This window comes from Dermacentor variabilis, chromosome 3 (genome assembly GCF_050947875.1).
Source record: "Dermacentor variabilis isolate Ectoservices chromosome 3, ASM5094787v1, whole genome shotgun sequence".
Lineage (NCBI taxonomy): Eukaryota > Metazoa > Arthropoda > Arachnida > Ixodida > Ixodidae > Dermacentor > Dermacentor variabilis.
In genome coordinates, this window is record NC_134570.1 from 51,093,944 (window position 1) to 51,114,836 (window position 20,893).

General features: G+C 47.0%; 1 protein-coding gene across 1 annotated transcript; it reads right to left on the minus strand.

Annotated features, from left to right (window-relative positions):
- Positions 1–3,195: 3,195 nt before the first annotated feature.
- LOC142575586 (uncharacterized) lies at positions 3,196–19,646 on the minus strand. The gene is made up of 5 exons (XM_075685068.1): positions 19,048–19,646; positions 11,923–12,018; positions 8,688–8,775; positions 6,780–7,085; positions 3,196–5,494 (listed from the first exon to the last, which is right to left on the minus strand). Exons 1-5 carry the CDS (start codon positions 19,120–19,122, stop codon positions 5,019–5,021), a joined length of 1,041 nt encoding a protein of 346 aa, XP_075541183.1. The 5' UTR covers positions 19,123–19,646; the 3' UTR covers positions 3,196–5,018.
- Between the last annotated feature and the right edge of the window lie 1,247 nt (positions 19,647–20,893).

Sequence of the window (20,893 nt, forward strand, 5' to 3'; positions counted from 1 at the left end):
CGTGGCAGCGCGACCTCTGCGCGCGCCAGGCCACGTGCAAACCGCTCCGACCCTGTCGCTGAAAGGGACCCGTCGTCGCCAGGCACGTGCGACCCTCGCTTTGCTGCGCGTACGTGTCTGTCCGTGCGTCCGTGTAAGAGAGAGAGAGAGAAGTCAAGCAGCGTCTTTTTATCCCTTCCGCATGCCAAAAAACAATACAGAACGGAGTACCTCCTCGCATGTGGCTGAAATTTATCTTCGTGATTTGGAGCGAATGCTTTCGCAAGAAGGCTCTTTCCAGTTTACGTCTTTTACTTTCTCTCTTTCTTCTTTTTTTCATTTCTTTTGTTTCTTTGTTTTTTTTTTTTACGCTAACGTAGGTCGCCAGTTTCTCGGCGCTTCGGTACAGACAGGCCTTAAAGAGAAACTCCGGCGTTTCTTTAAAGCATATTAGGATATTGTCATTTTAAAATGGCGTTGACAGTCCGGTCACTGGCAGAGGGGTTCAATTTGCATAGAAATTCGTCGATAATTTTAAATAACCGATAAGCGAGATGCCCAAACAGAAACGGGTAGCCGCTTCGTATGACGTCACGATGAGCCGATGGCGTCAGGTCCTACGCTACTATTATGTAAACACGCAGAAAGCGTGCTAAACGCGCAGTACATGTGACGCTAACGCCGAATAAGCAAAGCTGGTGATGTCTCCCCTGACGACACAGGGAGCTATCACAGATTTTTCGAACTATAGACAGCGAAGATTTTAGCGATGGTGGCGGTGGTAGCCTCTGACGTCACAAACACAGGGTGGCCAGTAAAAAGTTATCAGTCGGGAACGCAACCAATCTTTAAAATTTATCTTCAGGAAAACTATAGATGACTTGCAGCCATATTGCTTGGCCCAGATAATCAGGGTGCAAAAGAGAACGTATATATTCAAAATTTCATAAAGATCAGTGGAAATCGAAAAATCGCCAGAGTTTCCCTCTAACCAGAAACTGATCGCTGAGAGTGGGTCGCCTTCGTTGTTTTGGTCTTTGTCGTTCTTGCCCTCGTAATTTTATTGTCACATTATGACGGGGAGGCAAGAAGAGAATTCTGGGCCAGTGTAACGTAGCGATTTCGTCCACTCGATTGTATGCCACATTTATCGTCTACCTTACACGTGGTGGTGGTGGTAACAACTTTATTGAAGATCCGGCAAATTCGTGGCCTGGGCTAGGCCGCCCCCGAGGAGGCCCGGAGATCCTGTCTCCTCGCCGCCTCACGGGCTTGCTGGATGGCCCATAGTTGATCGCTGCGGTTTGAGCTGCGCAACGCGGCCGTCCATCGCGCCGCAGCTTCATATGGGGAAACTGCATCTTCTCTGCACATAACCTCACATTCCCAGAGAATGTATGTAAGAGATGCGTGATTCCTGCCACATAGTTTGCAGTTATCGTCTGAATACACGTCTGGATATATCCTCCCGAGATGGACGGGGTTGGGCAACGTCTTGCGTTATGAGCGGAATAAACCGGCCACACGTGTAAGGTAGGTAGACTGGAGGCAGCTACATACCTTACACGTCGTCGTCGTCGTCGTCGTCGTCATCATCATCATCATCATCATCATCATCAGCCTGGTTACGCCCAGTGCAGGGCAAAGGCTTCTCCCATACTTCTCCAACTACCCCGGTCACGTACTAATTGTGGCCATGTCGTCCTTACAAACTTCTTAATCTCATCCGCCCACCTAACTTTCTGCCGCCCCCTGCTACGCTTCCCTTCCCTTGGAATCCAGTCCGTAACCCTTAATGACCATCGGTTATCTTCCCTCCTCATTACATGTCCTGCCCATGCCCATTTCTTTTTCTTGATGTCAATTAAGATGTAATTAACTCGCGTTTGTTCCCTCACCCACACCTTACACGTGTGGCCGGTTCATTCCGTTCATATCGCGGGTGCATGGAGCGCGGTGCTAACCGCTGAAGAAGCGCGACTAGAAATGGCGTTGGAATAGTATAAGCATGCCGGCTGTTTCACGAAATGTGTTCGAAATTGCTTACAGACAGGGAAAGTGTGATAATGGAACGACTTCTTCTTGACTGCATGTTTTTACCACAGAGGCATGCATCTGGAAATGACTGCGTTGAAATTGCTCGAATAACTGTGCAAATTCGACCAATAAACTTTAAAACGAAAAAAAAAAACGCCTTGCGATTTATTCTGTGGAATACTCGAAGTGTACCATCCCAACCGAAAAAGTGCAAATGTCAATCAACCTCGATCTCGTTCACTTCATGCTTGCACGAGTTGAGGCGCAGGCAGCCACGTCAGGCATGGGCGCCTACCAAGGGTGTGACAGTTGCGTTCTACGGCTCTACTTCAATTTCGTTTTCTTGCCTGAAATTGTCAGGAATGCATTGCTCGGTAAAAATGAGCAGCATAAACTTTTTTTTAAATTCCGGAAACGGTTATGAGCTGCTCGGGTGGAGCGCTTCAAGTCTTCCATTGAGACCATTCTCGTGGCTGTTTCTTGGGTTTCAAAGTTAATTAGTCTAATTCGCATAATTACTTGTCTAATTACTAATATGAGTAATTTTTCAGTTGTACGCCTCTGTGGTGAAAGCTATCCAGAGAAAAGCACTTAAACATAGTATATTTGCTATATTTAAGGAATTTCAAACGCACTTCGTGAGACTCCTGGTCTTATCCCGGCCCTGGTTTCAAGGCCTGCAAAAATAGCGGAAGAGCGACTAAACCCAAGCCTCAGCCAGACACGCAGAGTGCACAAAATGGAGTAACATTTCTATACTCAGCCTGTTTTGACTAGGGCCTTGCACGGGAACAAGCGTGAAGAACATCTAAGTTTTCTTGTGACGAGGTGTCGTGTGTTATGTTAAATCGTGGCGTGTCCAATAGCCAGCCAACACATCTGTCTAGCTGCAACTGGCAACCATGTATCTGCGCAAGATAGAATAGGCCCGGAAAATTCTGTCCGGTATAGTGTTCCACGCAAAAAAAAACGAAAAAAGGCTAGAGCGCTTAAAGATATTTTAGTTACTTTCAACCATCCTTCCGGTATTAAATTCATTCATTCATTTTGTTTGGAGCTAAAGGGGGAATGCACTGACTGCCAGCCATAAGCATACATGTAAAGCACAGGCAGGTGAATGCGCATTTGCCGGTCCAGAAAAAGAAGTGAAAGAAAATTACAACGGCATACTTTCCGGCAGTCACGTAACAGCGGAGGTTCTTTATTACACGATCCACTCGTATACATTCAAAGCGGGCAACGCTGTTTCCGGCATACAAACACCGCGCAAAACTCACATGCGACACTGTCGACAGTAAGCCGAATACGTATAACTTATGTAAGAAAATACAAGAGTGCGAAAACATTAACGCCCACACACACTTTTCCCGACATTCTCTCTCTGAACTGTCGAACGAAACAGCAATTATATTCCTTTGTAACACGCAGCAGTAATACGTTCACTTATAAGAGATTGAAAGCACATTTAGCGCCAGCGAACAGGGACAGAAGGGAGACGACACCACAATGCGCTCCCTGTCGTCTCCCTTCTGTCCTTGTTCGCTGGCGCAAAATATGCTTTCAATGTCAGTTTATCAACGCGCCCCAAAAATGGCAATACGTATAAGAGGCATAGTTTGAAGGTTCGCTTATACACACGCACAATTAGGGTCAGGCGCATGCGATTGTGCCTCCTCCCCCTGCCGGCTACGTCACTGCTACGATGTACATTTTAAGAGCTCGCTACTTTCATTTCCTCTTACTCGACATATTGTGACGCAAGCAAAGTGAAAGGCACTCGCAAACAAATGGCACTCGGCACATAAGGCACACCGACACGTGAAAAAATAATGCGTTTCCCTGCTTGGTTGTGGCTATCATTCTAGACCATCTCGCGTCATCTCTTCCTTTGGCTGAGAGATTACACGATGGCTAATGACGGTGTTTCCGTACGGTGCTACGATCTCGGAGAGTTCCTATACTGGAATGTCTGCTTGCAAAGACAAATTCCGTCCAAATAAAAGAAAAAATGTAAGTTTAACAATGGAACGGACTTTTGTGATGTAACCTGAAATAAAGAAAATATTGCAGCGATTTCTTTGATGGTATTTATACTGTTGCCACTTTCGTCAACGACAGCTTTTCCACACTATGAGTGCCATATAGAAGGGGTAGTTGAAATGACATGAGGTACAGAAACAGCAGAACAGCAGCAGGATTGTGTACCGGATCTCGTGTTCACTATGGATCAAATGGCCCAAGCAGTACCAAATTATAATTGACGGAGCGCTCGAACCGAAGACGAATATGTGCCGATCTAGTTTCACTGAAAATCCATCTCCGGAAGCGCTCCATTTAAGTCGGCAGATTTATAGGTGTGATGACTGGCATGTATATATATGCATACCTATTCTAACACAAACTGGGCCCGTATTCACAGTTTTAGTTCGTAGTGCTCACTGCCATTGGTGGGGCGCCTTCGCCAATGATATGCTCACCATAAGAATTAACTGGAATTTTCTCTTACGAACAAATACAGCTCAAGAGCTTTTTTTTTATTGTTGCGAATACGAGCCGCGATTTCGCTTAAACCAGCGAAAAGCTATCGGACGCGTTAAAAAAATATTGCTTCAAATGTATACCGACTTGCGCAAACTGAAACCCCGGCATTTCGGAGGACTGTTTCATTCTTCAAATTACAGTAGATGCGGCGACCCCGACGAATCCTAACCACACACACCTTCCGCGACAGGAAGAGACATTGTTCGTTCCCCGTCGGACTCGGATTCATCAGGGCACTTTGTGACTCTTTGTGACTTATGCGTCGATGACGCCACGAAAAGGCCACGTGAGACGAGGCATGTATGCCGTGCTTGACGAAGTGTTCAGTATGCTTGTCTCCGCGTTTACACAGCGTATCACGCGCAGTGGGTCCACGTCTTCGTCGACGAAACCGAACGCGTTAGTTCCCACTTTATCAAACAAGCGCCGCGTTCCCGACAGACGCGGCAGCGTGGGATTCGTCACCAAGGCCTCCAGACGTCATCGTGCGACGTCACTTCGACACCAGACGCGGGCAACAGCAAAGCAGCAGCAGCAGCAGAGGAAGAAGACATTGGTGACGAGGAGACAGGTGGTAAAGGAGCAGGAGGCGCGACCGGTTCTTCGGCCACCGCAGTCGTGGACGACGAGACCACGACGTCTGGTGAGGTTGACGCTGCGGGAACCTCGCCGACGTCCGTACCGGACGTCGAGGGCCGCGGCGGCAGGGGCGCGGGCTTGACGTCGGATTGAGCGGCGGCGGCGACGATCCTGGCGTTGGCGACCAGGTCGCGCGGCAGCACGAGCACCAGGTCCCCGTTGCGCAGCCTCTTGGGCCGCAGGCGCACGTCCGCGTGGGACACGACGACGTCCGACGGCGAGGGAGACCTCGAGGACGACGTCTCCGAGGCCAGCTCGTCGCTCGATGCCGTCGTGTCCAGGGAGCTGTGGCTCGACTCTGCGGGCGTACACGTTTCGAAAACCAGAGTGTATAAGCGCTGGTATACGGTGCTATAGCATTGTCGCCACTGTAATCACAAATGATAAAGCGCACTAATTACACGCGGAACTTGAGCACACTTGTAGGGGAAGAAGATCAACAGATTGAAACGCGCGAGAAGAAGAAGCGACGACATGCGGCCATAGCGCGTAATGAAGGGGGCTATCTTCAACTCGTATACGTTCCACTCGTATTAGGTTAGATTAGGTCTGAATGCTCTACCGTAACTCTAAGCGCTAACAAATATATCGCCAAGCTTGGCCTCTCCCTCAACAGAAGTCAACCTCACAAAGTGAGGTTAGGTCGCCAGGAATGGCCTCAACCTCATGGAATGAGGTACAGTGATGTAAAATCTGATTAAGGTCAAGTCAAGCGCAGTGGGGTCGTTTGACCACCTTTGCTTACCGCTAACGTACCCGGCCATCTGCCACCTGTGCTCGTGCTACGATTACCTAATGCTCCCTGCGCACGCACCTGGCACCCGCTAGCTCTGCTCGTGAAGCTGGTAAGTGACTTAGGCGGTAGCGGCATAGCACTATGCTAACGATTTATTTATTTATTTATTTATTTATTTATTTATTTATTTATTTATTTGCCCGCCGTGGTCGTTAGTGGCTATGGCATATAGCACTGCTAAGCACGAAATCGCGGCTTTGATTGACAGGTGCATTCTCCTGTCCTTAACCCCCCTCGTGTTTCCCTTACGCTGCTTAGTCAGCATGAATTCACACTGACTCGCCGCTCAACTCTCATTGCTTCTACAGTCTCACTCCCCACTGCGGCGCCCGCATTTCGACAAGGGCGAAATGCGAAAACGGTCGTGTACCTTGCGTTGAGTCAACGTTAAGGAACCGCAGGTTTCCAAAATTAACCCGGAGTCCGCCCCCGCTAAGGCGTGCCACACAATCCAATCGTGGTTTCGGCACGTAAAATGTCAAAAATTAATTTTTGATTGATTCATGGTATGTAACGTCCCAGGCGAAACTCAGTGGAAGGCTCCGGATTAATTCTGACCGCCTGGAGTTCTTTAAACGTGCCCCCTGTAAATCTAAGTACGCGAGGGTTCTTGCATTTCGCCCCCCTCCGGAATGCGGCCGTCGTGGCGGGAATCGAACCGGCGACCTCGAGGCCAGCAGCGGGACGTCACAGCCACTGAGCTGCCACGGCAGGGGTGTTACGCTAAAGCGCTCTAGCAGGACGTTGTGCCACTAGCTGCAGAGAAAGGCGAAGGCAGCGTACATACCTGGCGTGGCGGCTTCGCTGTGAGCGGGTCGCCTCGAAGGCCGTGCCGGGGGATCGACGGCGGTGTCGGGGCCGGCCGCGGTCGAGTTGCACTGCTCGAGGGCACCGTCGGGGTCCCGTATCTCCCTGGCCCGCCGTTGCAGGTGTCCCAGGATGCGCTCGCGGGCTGCCACGGGGTCGCAGCAGCCTCCGGGCGGCGTCTGGTGCTGCTCGGCCAGCGAGCAGAGGAAACGGCGAATCTCCAGGATGCACTCTTCGAAGCCAGCGCGGAACTTCTGCCGAACCTCCGGGTCGTCTAGAAGGCGAGCTGCGACCGAAGAGCCAACAATCGTTAAAGCAACAGTAACGGTAAGCACTGCATCAGTTTGCAGACTGGTCGCGAGTATATCGGAACTGGAAGTGTACGGCGAAGTATACCGATTTGCGCGAAAGGATAGTTGTTAGGTTGGTTTACTGACACGTACTTTAGACATTGAAGAAACTCTATACTATATGCTTGTCGCACTTAAAGGGGATCACACTTAGCAAGTGAGAAGGGTCTGAAATACTTAGAAGGTATTAAATGCGAAGCATTTCTTGGCGAACATTTGCCACTTTGACAGTATCTATCTATCCATCTAGCCGCCAACGTCTTCGTGTTCTCATGGTCACCTCGTTAACTTGCTATGTACCAAAATTGGCTTAGTATGACAAGAGTGTATGACAAACATAAATGATAGGTCATGAGATGAACATCATGACATGCGTGTCATGTAGGACACGAAACAGCCACCTTCGTCTTGGTGCTGTCGTGGTCGTTTCGTTAACTTGGCAGGCTCCTCGCACACTGCTTCGCATCACATCGATTCCCACATGGCGTGGGATCTTCCGGCTTTTTATTTTTAATTTGATATTAAAGTTAGCTTCGACATGCCGCGAACCCCGCGTCATCGACGCTATATAGTGGCCTCCTGACACATAGCAATATTTGCTGACACTGTGTAATAGCAAGGATAAGTGAGATGAAGAAAAAAGAAAGCTAGGCATCTTTTTTTCTTTCTTTCGCTGCGCTCACGTGTGGTCGCTGCAACGATCGTGTGCATGGTAGCATAACGAAGGATCGCATAAGATAGTTCACTAGATATCATACGTCATCGTCTTCCCGGGTCATCCACCCCTTTATTTTTTTCTGAAACGGGCTCCAGGCAACCTTTGTATTTCCCTTTGTTTAGACATTGAAAATGTCGGATCCCGGCCACGGAGGCCGCATTTCGATGGAGACAAAATGCAGAAACAACCGTGTGCTTAGGTTTAGGCGCACGTTAAAGAAGCCAAGGTGGTCCAAATTTTCGGAGTCCCCCACTACGGCGTGCCTCATAATCAGATCGTGGTTTTGACACGTATGAAACTGTAATCTTTTTAAACTAGAAATAGTCTGTATTTGATTCAATTCGAAAGTTTTGCTACTGGAACCCCACTGGAACCTAACTTGAAGTACCGTCTCGTAAGTCACCACGACCGAACTTTCTTTTCTTTTCTGCTTCTTTTTGTTTTCGCTTTCGTTTATACGCATAACATATTTCCTGCACATGGGCCAAGCGGCTGCAATAGCGAGTGTCAATCTGCACTACGCGGGCCTATATTGAATGACGAAATCCAAGAGGTTTCAGAGCTGGAGCTTGCTCTCATCTATTCTAGAGTTCGCTTCACGAGTTGCGGGCTACAGCCGAATGCTTTTTTTATAAGGAGGGACTTGGTGGCCTCCGAAATCATTCGTTATACAGGTCACTTCGTTATGAAGGTAGCGCATCGCACCGCTTGCTATAGAACCGGGACAGAATTATTCCCAGTTCGTTATACAGGTAATTTCGTTATACAGGCGTTCGCTATCGAGGCGTTCGTTGTATATACGTTGGACTGCCGTACGCACCTGTTCTTCGCTGCCGGTGCAGGGCCTGCAGGTGGCACACGGTCATCTCGAGGATGTCCGCCTTCTCCAGCTTCGATTGGCGCGGGCTCTGGTTCGAGAGGGACAAGAAAGGACACGTGTATAAGAAAGGACTGCTGCAGTTCGCAAATCAAAGAAAGATGAACATTAAAGCTGCCCTCGGGCAAGCACGCGCGCTCGCAGACTGTGGTGTTTGAGAGATGCAACTAATTAAGAGGCAGCCACTGAAAAGATTGTCGAGCGCAAATTAAAGACGGAGACGGGGTTCGAAACACGTAGACGAGACATACACCGTTACGGTAATTTTCAGGGGACATGAACCAACTGGCCCAGCAACGAGCAATCTTAATGACTGCTTTTTTAATTCTTATTAGTGAGTTAAGAAATTGACTGCACACACACACACAAAAAGAACTACAGAAGTGTAATTTGAGGAGCCGCGGAAAAGAAGTGCAAACATACATCACACAATGACGGCATCCAGATACCGTTCTACGTTAGCTCGCAATGACGAAATAGCACTTCATCCATCTAGGACAGAAGATGCAATATGAAGCATCGGGGGATGAATTATTTATGATTAAATTGCAGACAAAAGTTAATGAAGCAAAAATGATATTCGGAAGCAATATTATTGGATACTTTAATGAGAATATAGCTTAAATATTAGCATAAAAGCTTAAGTTATCTCTCCCGTACAGTGAACCCTTCAATTTGTACACCTATATAGATGCGTCACCCGCCGTGGTTGCTCAGTGGCTATGGTGTTGGGCTGCTGAGCACGAGGTCGCGGGATCGAATCCCGGCCACGGCGGCCGCATTTCGATGGGGGCGAAATGCGAAAACACCCGTGTGCTTAGATTTAGGTGCACGTTAAAGAACCCCAGGTGGTCAAAATTTCCGGAGTCCTCCACTACGGCGTGCCTCATAATCAGAAAGTGGTTTTGGCACGTAAAACCCCAAATATTATTATTATATAGATGCGTCAAAAAATAGTTGGTAGTGAGCGTTCGTCTTATCTACGAGATTGCAATCTTGCTGGTTTCTCCACTTTGCGCTCGCTAATCACTACGACGAATATGAACCTACAGGCCCAGCAATGAGCAGTATTAAATAGTATCCCCGTGGGAAGGTTAATCATACGAGATAATTAGGTCAAGTTTGAGCTCAAACGCAACGTTATTCATTCCTATAGCTGGTCCGAGCACCGAACTCGCAAAAACTTTGATTCGTAAGTGCTGTTTGCCACTGTCCGTGTACCTTCAATAATGTGTCCACCATCAGAATTGGCCAGAATATGCTGTTACGAACAGTTCTAACTTTCTAACTATACCGTAATAATACTATAGGAGTGCCAACTAGCCCAACAAGCCACTCTCATGTTACCGTAATAACATTTTTTTTCCGTACAGTCCTTGGTATCTTGTATATAGAGACTGCAATGCTTTAAAAGGAGAACCTGAGAGGGGAAAAAAGTGAGAACGATAATTATATATACAGCGCAAGAAATCGCAATGCCGGCAATTGTATACCCGCGCGATTGTTATGGTCGCGCCGCAAATCATTCGTTCTGCCGCATAGTTTTGCGGGGCTCTGCACTTTTCAGCATGGCGAGTTCAAGGCGCCTCTGCGGCGCATCCTTGGCGCCTGCAAATCCACTGTACATTATGTATGTCTTACGCGACAAGTCGAGGGCCTTCGAATATTTTTTGTACTCATTCTTCTCACGCTTACGATTGCAAACGTAGAAGCTCGAATCAGCACAAGCCAATCTAAGATTCGCCAATCACGCATATTACGGATGCACATTTTGTTGTGTCCAGCCATGGTCACATCAACTCCGAAATTTGGCGCGCTATTATCGGTCCATCACTTACGGGGATTTCGCGTTCAGCGGACGCTGGCTCCGTGACTATAAGACAGCGTACAGAACATACGTCGCTGAACCCCGTAAGCTAGCGAAAAAAAAAAAATAAACACCCATAGGCAGAGGAACACAACATCCATATATACGTAATGCAAGCGTCCATTTAATAAAGTAAATGGCTGACTGTACCACGGCTACACGCATGTTGGAGCGATAGTAAAAGAAATTGTTTCTAACGCAATAAAAACTGGGCTTCCTCACACGTACACATATTTCAATCGGCGCGCCTGTCTCCAGTCTGTAGTCTTGCAATTATTTTGCATGATTTAAAGTGCCACTAAACCAAGTAAGGACTGAACCAAACTTTAATATAGCAAATTAGTTCATAAAACGTCCTTTGCATATATTGCGACAGGCAAGAATTGCTTGTGAGCGTGGACAATGAAGGCCAAGCCTTTCTTAACTATCAGTTGCAACCGCGTTACTCCTCGCAATGCTTTCGTCATCGCTTAACGAACAATAAAACCAATACAAGTGATTTTCCGTAGTGCTGCAAGAGCACGACCCGCTTAATATGACGGACTCGATCATGAAGAAAGGGAGTTAACCGAGGGGCTTGATTTTTTTATTAATCATATCATGAGAAGCCAACAAACAAAGATACCAAGGGAAAAATAGGGGAAATTACTTATACTAATTAACTGAATTAAAGAAATGATAAATAAATGGCAATGAAAGGGGATGAGAAAACAACTTGTCGCAGGTGGGGAACGATCCCACGTCTTCACATTACGCGTGCGATGCTCTGTTCGGTTTTAATGTCTTGAAACAGCGCACAGAGTTTTGAAAGACGCTTTAGTTGAGCGAGGTGGATTAATTTCGACCATGTTGGTTTATCTGATGTTTGTACATAAATCCAAGTACACTAGCGTTTTTGCATTCACATTCCGTGCGTACACTGTAAAATAATTTGCATCCTTAAAGAGTTAGTGAAGAAGGGTGTAAATGTGTCTATGACGCACCGTTGTTGGGTGTAAGGGTGTGACTTATGGAAAGATTTACACTCTTATTCATTTTCAAGAGCGTAAATGCTTTTACAGTGTATAGTCATAGCGAGTGAGCTAGATAAAGCAGATAACTTCCACAGGCAGAACACTGCATCAGCACCGAAGGAAAAAGTGTATAACACTCTAAAGAAGCGAACAAGGGTGTAACTCAATCGGTAACTCACACCCTTACACGATAAAAATGCTGTAAGGGTATGAGTTACAGACCTATTTACAACTTTTGTTCAAGTTTTAAGTGGGTCAATCATTTCACAGTGCATAGTGCATATGATTATACACGCACCTCCGGTTTCGACGGGTCCACGAGGAAGGCCTTGAGTTGGTTGAGGCAGCGATTGATGCGCGCACGGCGTCGTTTTTCCATCAGCGGCTTGGACACCTGCGGAAACGCGAGAGGGAAGCTCAGGCGCGCGTTCCATCAAATTGCCGCGAAATTACGCAATACTGTAAAAACGCGAAAGCCTCGAATACCCGCCCCCCTGACAAATACCTAACCAAAAACCAGCAGTCGACGTGGAGGCAACTCCAAACACACACCTTCCCCAACCCGTACAAACCATCCTCAGTCTACACCCAGGGATACCACTAGCTCCCCCGAATGTGCGCTACGCGAGGCCGACAAAACCGATTTGGCACACATCTTGAATGAATGCCCTGAGCTCAAACCTAGAGCCGAATGGCATCTATCCAACCGAGAGCTGTGAGAGGCTGCGGTGACCAGCTCGGAACCCGCGGTTCAACTACGGGCCGCGACCTGGGCTTTAGAAGTCGCCGTAAGACGCGGTCTGACGGCCATCTCAACGAAGCCATCAAGACTTCCCACATGTAACCTCGTAAATCATTTTCTGTTGACGAACTAAAGTTTTTTACCGCCACCACCATCTCGGTCGACAAACTTGAGCAAAGCGAGAAATCGGGCTACTATAGTTGGTACAGTTGGAAGCATTCGCTCGGGGCCGCGGCTGCGACTTTTTTGTATTCAAATGCGTCTGAAACGCAGAAATGCTCTCGCGGGGCAAGCAACCGTTGGACCGATTTCCTGCGAAATTCTAGTTTTCGAAATTCCAGCAACAGAGTTTTGATTAGGATATATTTTGCAGAGTGGTTTTGACTTGGCGGTATTTTTTTTTCTTTTATTTCTTTCCGCGTGGGGACCAGAGTATAGAAAACTATGACCATAACATAACTCGATATCGGACGTATAACGTGTCTTTGAGGTGAATCTACGAAATGTTTACAGCAAACTGGGCAAACAGTTGTCATTCCCATTTTTCTTTCTTTTTGTTTAGCTCGTGTTTTATATAGCGTTGAACTGCGCGCTTTAATTTCTCGTTTTTCTTTTTCTTAGTTGCTGAACTTTGTTGGATTACCTTTAGTGCAGAGAACGATCGGTATTACACGAGCTAAAGCACAGCATTTGAAATTGACGATCAACAGAACGCAATGTCGCATGCTCCAGCTCTATCAAGTTTTTCAAATCGGGCAGGCTTGCATAATCTCTGGAATTTCTTGTGACTTCAGGAACTTTGAATCAAGCGAGAAATTGGGCTATAGTCAGCATTAGTTCATCTCGTAATGCGCCGAGTCCAAATGAGTGAAACTAATAACCAGGAAACGACACATGAAACAAGCACGACAAATGCGATGTGTCCTTGTCTGTAGCAAGATGAAACGCTTGAGTGCATGCGTCACTTTTAGCATTCCCAACTATCAATAGTCGTCGTTCTGTGTTGCTGAGCAAGTTATGTATAGCAGCTTGATATTTCACGGAGTATATATAGGCTCATTGAACTTCTTTCTTTCAGCAGGTTCAGCGTCGTGAAGTATCTCTTCCCCGGCTTTTTGACGGTTGCTTCGTTTCGCGGCGGCATCCCTCTATCTAGCGCACGTGTACTTTTTCGAGTGACAACTTTCGTTGCTAATGATCACACTCAATAGAGAATACCTTTAAGAATGAAGTGACAGCTCGAGTTGCACCACTGCTAATTAAGTGTCTTTGTTTCTGCGCAAAGTATATCCTTAGAAAAATTGCTATAGAAAAATTAGGGATTTTCTGGTTGATTTTACAAAGGCTTCAAACACTTCAAGACATTGAATTACTACTTGTAGTTTTGTAAGGGGCGTGGGCTGCTCTAGTCTTGAGCATTGCTCATTAAGACTGCGTACCAGGGTATCAACACGAGATGATGTACAATGTACAGCGGTCCTCATAACCAAATCGTGGTTTCGGCGCGTAAAACGCCACAATTTCTTTAATTTGGCAGTGTATACGCAACCCATGATGCATACTATAAGACCGAGAACACGCTAACATTGCGCGTTGTACTGAGTTGAGTATTTTTCGTGTACGAAAAGGAATCCTCGCATGCGATGTGTAAGATGAGTACAATGGACTTTCAGCAGATATTTAACATTCCCCTTCTGTTTGCGGTGCATGACCACGTCACGCTCATAGTATCAAATACAGCCACACGTATGGAAGCAGGGTTCGGGTATGGATTAGTTGCTCTTCGTCGTTCTTTTGGTCCCTGTCTATGTACGCGCTGTAAGTGATGTTTGAAACACATATGGACACCGTATCGCTCAAGCAAAAAAGACTCATAGCAGAGTGCGAAGTTTATGCATTCTTCACTAGACGATGAACCAGGCGCGTACGCAAAAATAGCGCAAATGACAAGAACGCTTCAGTCGTCTGCTAACTTTTCCGTGTAAGCATTGTACTGTTTTCATCATGTAGCTCACCAAATTAGCCCAAGCAGACACCTTAATGAAGCGTGTGTTTCGCAGAAAACTGCGACGCGATGCGTTTTCCTCCATTCCCTGGAGTATGCACACCGCTCGAACATGTAATCATGTTTCTTTGGTGTCTGTACATTTCTGACCAAAAGATATTACGTCGTTAGGAATATGATGACGTGATACGTTACGCGGCATTCAATTCCTTGGGCCTGCTGTAAATTTGGTTTACGGTGTAGAGAGATGAAACCCTCCTGTCGGATATTTCTGTGTGCCCAAGGCTGTCATAATGATTACATAGTTTTCAATGACGTCTTTTGTCATCGCACGACTACCTAGAGCTCCGTTGTCGTCGATCCTCTATAAATTTCTGTAAGCTCCTAACAGTAAGAGTGTTACCAGTGCGAAAACAAAACACCCTTAACGATGCGAACATTTTTACAGTGTATGTCTTTCCACTTCACCAGCGGGGACGCCATGTATACATGAAATAGATGGTTCGCATCCATAGCCTATACTGCGATCACATGACATGTACGAACAATGACTTGGCGTAAACCGCTGGGAAATGTGTACTTGCGGCTTTTCAATTGTTTAAAACGTTGAGCTGCCCGCGAGCAGCCTTAAATTCTGCAAGGGGTACGTACAAAACACCCATTCAGCACCCTCTATTTAATGAGAGTGCAGTAGGCATGTTCTACTAACGAATGCATCCATTTACAAAAAAAAAAAAAAAAATCAGATAATAAGGGGACATCCAATTCACCCTCGAAAGAGTAATTTTCTTGAGTATGTACGTGTGAAATTGTGTCGTCGGCAGTGGCGTAGCAACAGGGGGGGGCGGGGGGCCGTGGGCCCCGGGTGCAAGGGGCCAGAGAGGGGGGGGGGTCATATGCGTCTGAAGACACCCCTCTTTCCGCCAGCTACACCCGGGGAGGGGGGTGACAGAAGACCTATGGGCCCCGGGTGCCAGACGACCTAGCTACGCCACTGGTCGTCGGAGTGGTCCAGTCGAACGAAAACGTCCCTGTCATTGCGAATATATTGCATTGAAGTAGTACAGACAATAAAAAAAGGTGGAGTGATTGTGTGAGCCCTTGCTTTGTAAAATATTATACTGCTTCACAGGCAATGAAGACAAAAAAAGAGTGCAAAGCTTCCGACTGGTAATTTGTACGCGCACAGTTCGAATCCAGTATGAGCAGCTTTTTTTTATTCGCTTTATATATTTTTTTATGGAAGTGTCGGAAAACACTTCGGGATTACTTCGACTTGCGTCCAAAACACCACGGTAGTGATATAACAAGATGTATTGTTGTAAAAAATAATGCGCAGTGTGGTATTTGGGCAAAACGCATGCTGGAGTAAAGGCAGCAATTCTAAACAAATCATTCTTTCAAATGGGTGCTTTAGTTCGTCAAAACACCTTTTTCTATATGTGTAAAGAGGTGAGATCAAGACACGAGAAGACACCCTCGAGGGTGCAACATTTCTTGGTGTTTGGAGGGTGACGTGGCTTGTCGGGCTGCGATGCTGCATTTTTCTCTCGTCACGCGTGTCACCAGTCGTATCACTCATTGAGTTTCACCGCACGACAAAGACATTCAAACTACCGTGCCCTGTCCCAACCGCGCCCGATTTACATATACCTGCTGATTCTCAGTTCTCATCCGCCTATACAACTTTCAGTTGCGCTTACTGCGTTTTCGTGCAATCAGGTCACCGGTGATCTATTACCTGAATATACAGCTAACAGATCACTGCATGGTATAACCTGTTATACACTCATATTGCTGCACGTATACAGTTATCTTCCCCTTTTCATCTAATCATACTTCATTTCATAGTCCTTACCATGCTGTCTGTTTGGGTCTGCTGTCAGTCTCTTTTCCATCACTCCGTGAACAACTGGTTCTCGGCATCCTTTAAAGTTGTAGGCATCCCACTTTTGACCCCACACGCGATTACCTAAACTAGTGCAAAATCGTTGCACACCTGTTCTGCGCAAGAAATCAAATATTGTGGGTATGATGTAAAGGGCGTTTTTTTTTTTTTTTGCTTTTAGCCATATATGTTTTACTTTTTATATATATAAAGAAGGATATGAGCAAGTATCGGACGGGGAGTTTTTGCTGGTATATATTCTTCGGCGAGGCCGAAATACTTTGCCGCTGTTAATGTGAGCATCAGAAGACTAAGTAACAGAAATATTTTTCAATAAATTTTTTTTTTCATTTGTTCCTTGGGGGGCAGTTGTGCAAATGACAAATGACAAAGCAGAAATTTGTACCTCGAGTACAATGACAAATAGCCTGGTAGTGCTGGGGAGAGCATACGTGAGGAATAATTATTACTTAAGAAAGAAAGAAGCGAGACGTGTAAGCGGTGAAGTATATTGACAGTCAGCCTTTGTGCGTTTACCTAGTTTCTTTATGTCTGTGTTCAGCGTGCCGTTAATTCTAGCAAGGAACCACACAGCCTAAGTTAACACTTTGATTCTCTGAAACGCTTGCAAAGGAAAACAAGGATGCTTCCTACGATCGAGCTATCCTTCTTTCCTTTAAAGATGCTGTCAGTGCTGTAAATTGCAAAATTTGATTTCTGAACTTGAAACTAAATGTTGCGCACGTAAGTCGACGTGACTTAAAGATCGATGAAATGTATAAAGATAATTAATGTACGGTTATATACGTTGCCTTGTGCCAATGTGCTCTTGCAAGCTATACCGCGCATGTTGTAAATTTTTTTTAGACGATACAGAATTTATAAAAATCGCCTGTGGTAGACAGCCTAATTTGGTAATTGAGCTGTATTACTCAAAGAGGCGGAAATTACTTGCACCAGAAATAGAAATGCGCAATCGACTAATTAACAAAATTTCACTAATTGACTTTATAATTTATTACTGCACGGCACATATTGGAATTTACGAATTGTGGCCGGTGAGTACGCAAGGCGATGTATCCACTTGGAACAAATTTTGAGGATGACACCCAGTTTCGATATACGGATTCCCGAACTTGGCGACGAAATACATTGGCGTTCCAGTTACTTTTTTGCTTCAGTGCACGAAACAACGTAAATGGAACACCGGTGAATTTTTATTATCGCAAGTTTGACGACGAATATCTCGAAACCAGTGCCAGCCTCAGCATTCGCTAAGTGGTTATGCCTTGCAAACTCGCCGGCTACAATTCGCAATATATATGGGCCACAATGTAATCAATTAATAATTTCAATAGCGAATTTCGTTAATTTGTCGAATATGCATTTAGATTTCTCGTGAGAGCAATGCCCGCCCCTTCGAATAATTCAGCTCAAGGCCTACAATTAATTTATCAGCCACGGGCCACATGTAAAAATTCTATATGGTCTAAACACACACACACACACACACACACACACACACACACACACACACACACACACACACACACACACACACACACACACACACACACACACACACACACCGTATACATTACGACTGAAGAATGACACACACACCGTATACATTACGACTGAAGAATGCCTGGGAACTGCATAGCGATGGAAGATGACAGTGAGAGGTATATAGAGGCGATGCTTCTGTGATTTTCCCAACACTGCGCTATACTTTTGTGGTATTGAGTGTTACCTGTCCCCTAAAAGACGTGGATAGATAGGCCATCTCGTACTCCACGTCGTTGGTGGCGCCATGGATCTATAAATCTATAAAAAAGTTGAAATGTAACGGGGACCCCGAACAATCTATGGGACTCGTTGCTAGACAAGTTGGTGTGATTTATCATACGTTTCTCTAACGGCACGTGCTCCTGAAGAAAATGACGAAGGAAAGAATAACACGGTCACAATGCTTGGACTGTCCGTGCAATGCGCATGAACGAGAAATGTTCATTCTCTTGACGCCTTGCCATTATTAAACAGTTGCTATACTGGTGCCTGTGTGGGCCGTGTTCGCATTGTGGTGTATGTTTTTGCGTTGTTTGAAAGAATGTCTGATATATGGACCCGGACGAAGCGAGTGGACAGACACCAAGCACTTGTGTGTGTCCATTCGCTTCGCCCGACATGTCTTCTGTTGCGCTTGAACGTTGTTCAGTGTGTCTCAGCAACCAGTCGTCCAGCACAAACTCCTTCGACAATGGTTGTATCTGTCTTACTCGCCATGGAAGAGGCGAGTGTCTGTCGCTTCCGTGAGTACAAAGAAACACGGCCTCTGACAGTGGAACAATCAGTGTGGACTTCTCGCACTACCAGTGCCGGGTGCATGAGATAAGACTTGTATGTTCTGGGCGACAGACTTGTGTCAGCCCACTTTCGGCTTTCAGCGTATAGCCTTCGCGAAACCTCACTTCAGCGTTGTACAGAATACATAGTACAGTAAGAAGAAAGGACAGGTCTAGGCAGGACAAGCGCTGTCCATGTGCTTACCCTCTCGACCTGTCCTTTGTTCGTACAGCGCGATGTATTCCGTATAACGCTGAATTGCCAACATCCCCAAACCCTTCTCGCTTCAACGCCGAGCTTACACACTTATGAGCCTGTGGCGGCGAGCCTAATGGTCGAGCCCGTTGAGTGGCTATTGGTTAATCGTATGGAGATGCATGTCTCGCGTTAAATGAAAGCCTTGGTCGGCCACCCAGCTTTACAGAAGTGACACGGCACTCACCCTTCTGCCGCCGGTCTTCGGTTCCGCACCACTTGCCATTGGCGACAGAGGCGGCGCGCCAGAAGCGACAGGCATTGCGGACCCGCACTCTTCCAGCACTGCCTCAGAGAGGCCGGGCGGAGGCGACAACGGGGATCTCAACGCCGCTTCCACTCTGCCGCTCTCCAATCACACTTCACAACGATTCCTTCACCAGGACGCTCCTCCAGACCACAGCACACATGAATCAACGCGTGCCGCACTGTTTCAAACCAACCCTCCCTCCGCAGGCACAGAGCAAGCAGTGGTCGCGGAGCGACGACACCAGGGGGATGTAGATCGTGGCGTGGTGACGAATCCGCGCTCCGAAAGTGAAACCGCGTGCTCGGGGACACAGGCTCCGACACGCCGTGCGAACGCGGGTCGGAAGTCGCAAGCTCAAGGTCACTCGTCGACCGACACTGACAGGGCGAGGAATCATGCGCACCGGGGAAAAAAAAAGGGGGGCTCTGCTTTCTTCGCCGCAAAATGAAAGCGTACCTTTCGGAGAGAAATCGCGCGCACACGCTAGTTCACACACACACACGACGCAGCTCTCCGAACTGCCACACACCCGCCGATCGTGGCCGGCACGCGTCAAGTCGCCGCCGGCGCAGCCAAGGGGGGAGGCGGTGGGGAGGACGGCACAGCGTCGGCTCGCCTCATTGGTCGCCCCGTGGCGTCCAATCGGCGCTGGCATGCTTACGGCACGTGCGCTCCCGTCACGCCGCCTATGCCCGCCGCTAGCCGCCACTTTGGTGCCTGGCTGCGCTTTCTCTATTTTATTGCCCACCAGAGGAGCCGCCTTTTCCTCGGCGTATTTTCATTGCTGTTACGTGGCAAAACCGCCGTAGGCGCTTTAATCGAACACCTGCTCGTCTGTCTGGCACCCTCCTCCTGCCGAGGAATATCTTATTCGCTCCGGTAAGGGGCAGTCGACGCCGTTGGCTTGGCACCGTCGACACGAGTCTCGAGGCGGTATTGCCCTCTCAAGAAGCTACAGAGAAAAAATAAATAAATAAAAAAAAACCGCAGAGCTATCGTGAAGGCATTTCAGCGCTTTCCGCGCAGGTGTAAGCAGACGCGTTCGTATTTTGACAGCTACGATCGCGTTATCCGAGGAATCGTAAATGCTCTGCAAAGAAGCGCAACAAACATGCTTCTCAAGGGCAGTCGTTATGAGAGCCTGTGAAGTAAACCACACGCTCCCTCTCTCTTTCTCTCTTCCATCCTCTTTACTAACCACGGTCTCCTTCCGGAGCCAGTTGGCGGTGTGTCAAGAAGTTTCGAATCTGAGAAACGGCTAATCGAACACTTCGAAGTGATTGCCAGAGCAAACCCCATATCAACATTCTCCGTTTTCAAAAATATCAAACGCGACTAAGAGCAGAACATAGGGGACGGGACAGAAGCGTGCTACTAATATAAAAACGTACTGCATCCTCTTCATGCCTGTCCTCTTTATTCACACTTGTTGTAGATGTACTACGTTAAAAAATAGCGCATTTTTGGAGCATATTGCCGAGTTAATTAGTAAGTTGTCTTTGCTTTTCCTATGACTTTATGAATTTTGTTTCCAACAAACGCTCCTTCTCAGCCATACGCACAGTGGGAACATTGGACATTTAAAAAAAATTATAATAAATTATTTGGGTTGATAGCGGAGCGCGGATAGTGGCTTTGTTAAAGCTTAGATGCGTCGCCAACATATTGCAGCAGCCGTCGTAAGCGAAATAGTCAGACCGAGTCGGTTGTAGAGTCAATAGGAAGAAAGATAACTTAAAGTAACGCGTTGTTGTTGAGGCGACAACAACGACTGCACCGACTA

Coding starts and splice junctions, on each gene's coding strand:
- LOC142575586 (XM_075685068.1), bottom strand. CDS start 19,122: ATGCCTGTCGCTTCTGGCGCGCCGCCTCTGTCGCCAATGGCAAGTGGT. Junction 12,019..19,047: donor CGAAGACCGGCGGCAGAAGG/GTGAGTGCCGTG, acceptor GCGTTTCCGCAG/GTGTCCAAGCCGCTGATGGA. Junction 5,495..6,779: donor CAGCGAAGCCGCCACGCCAG/GTATGTACGCTG, acceptor GTACGCCCGCAG/AGTCGAGCCACAGCTCCCTG.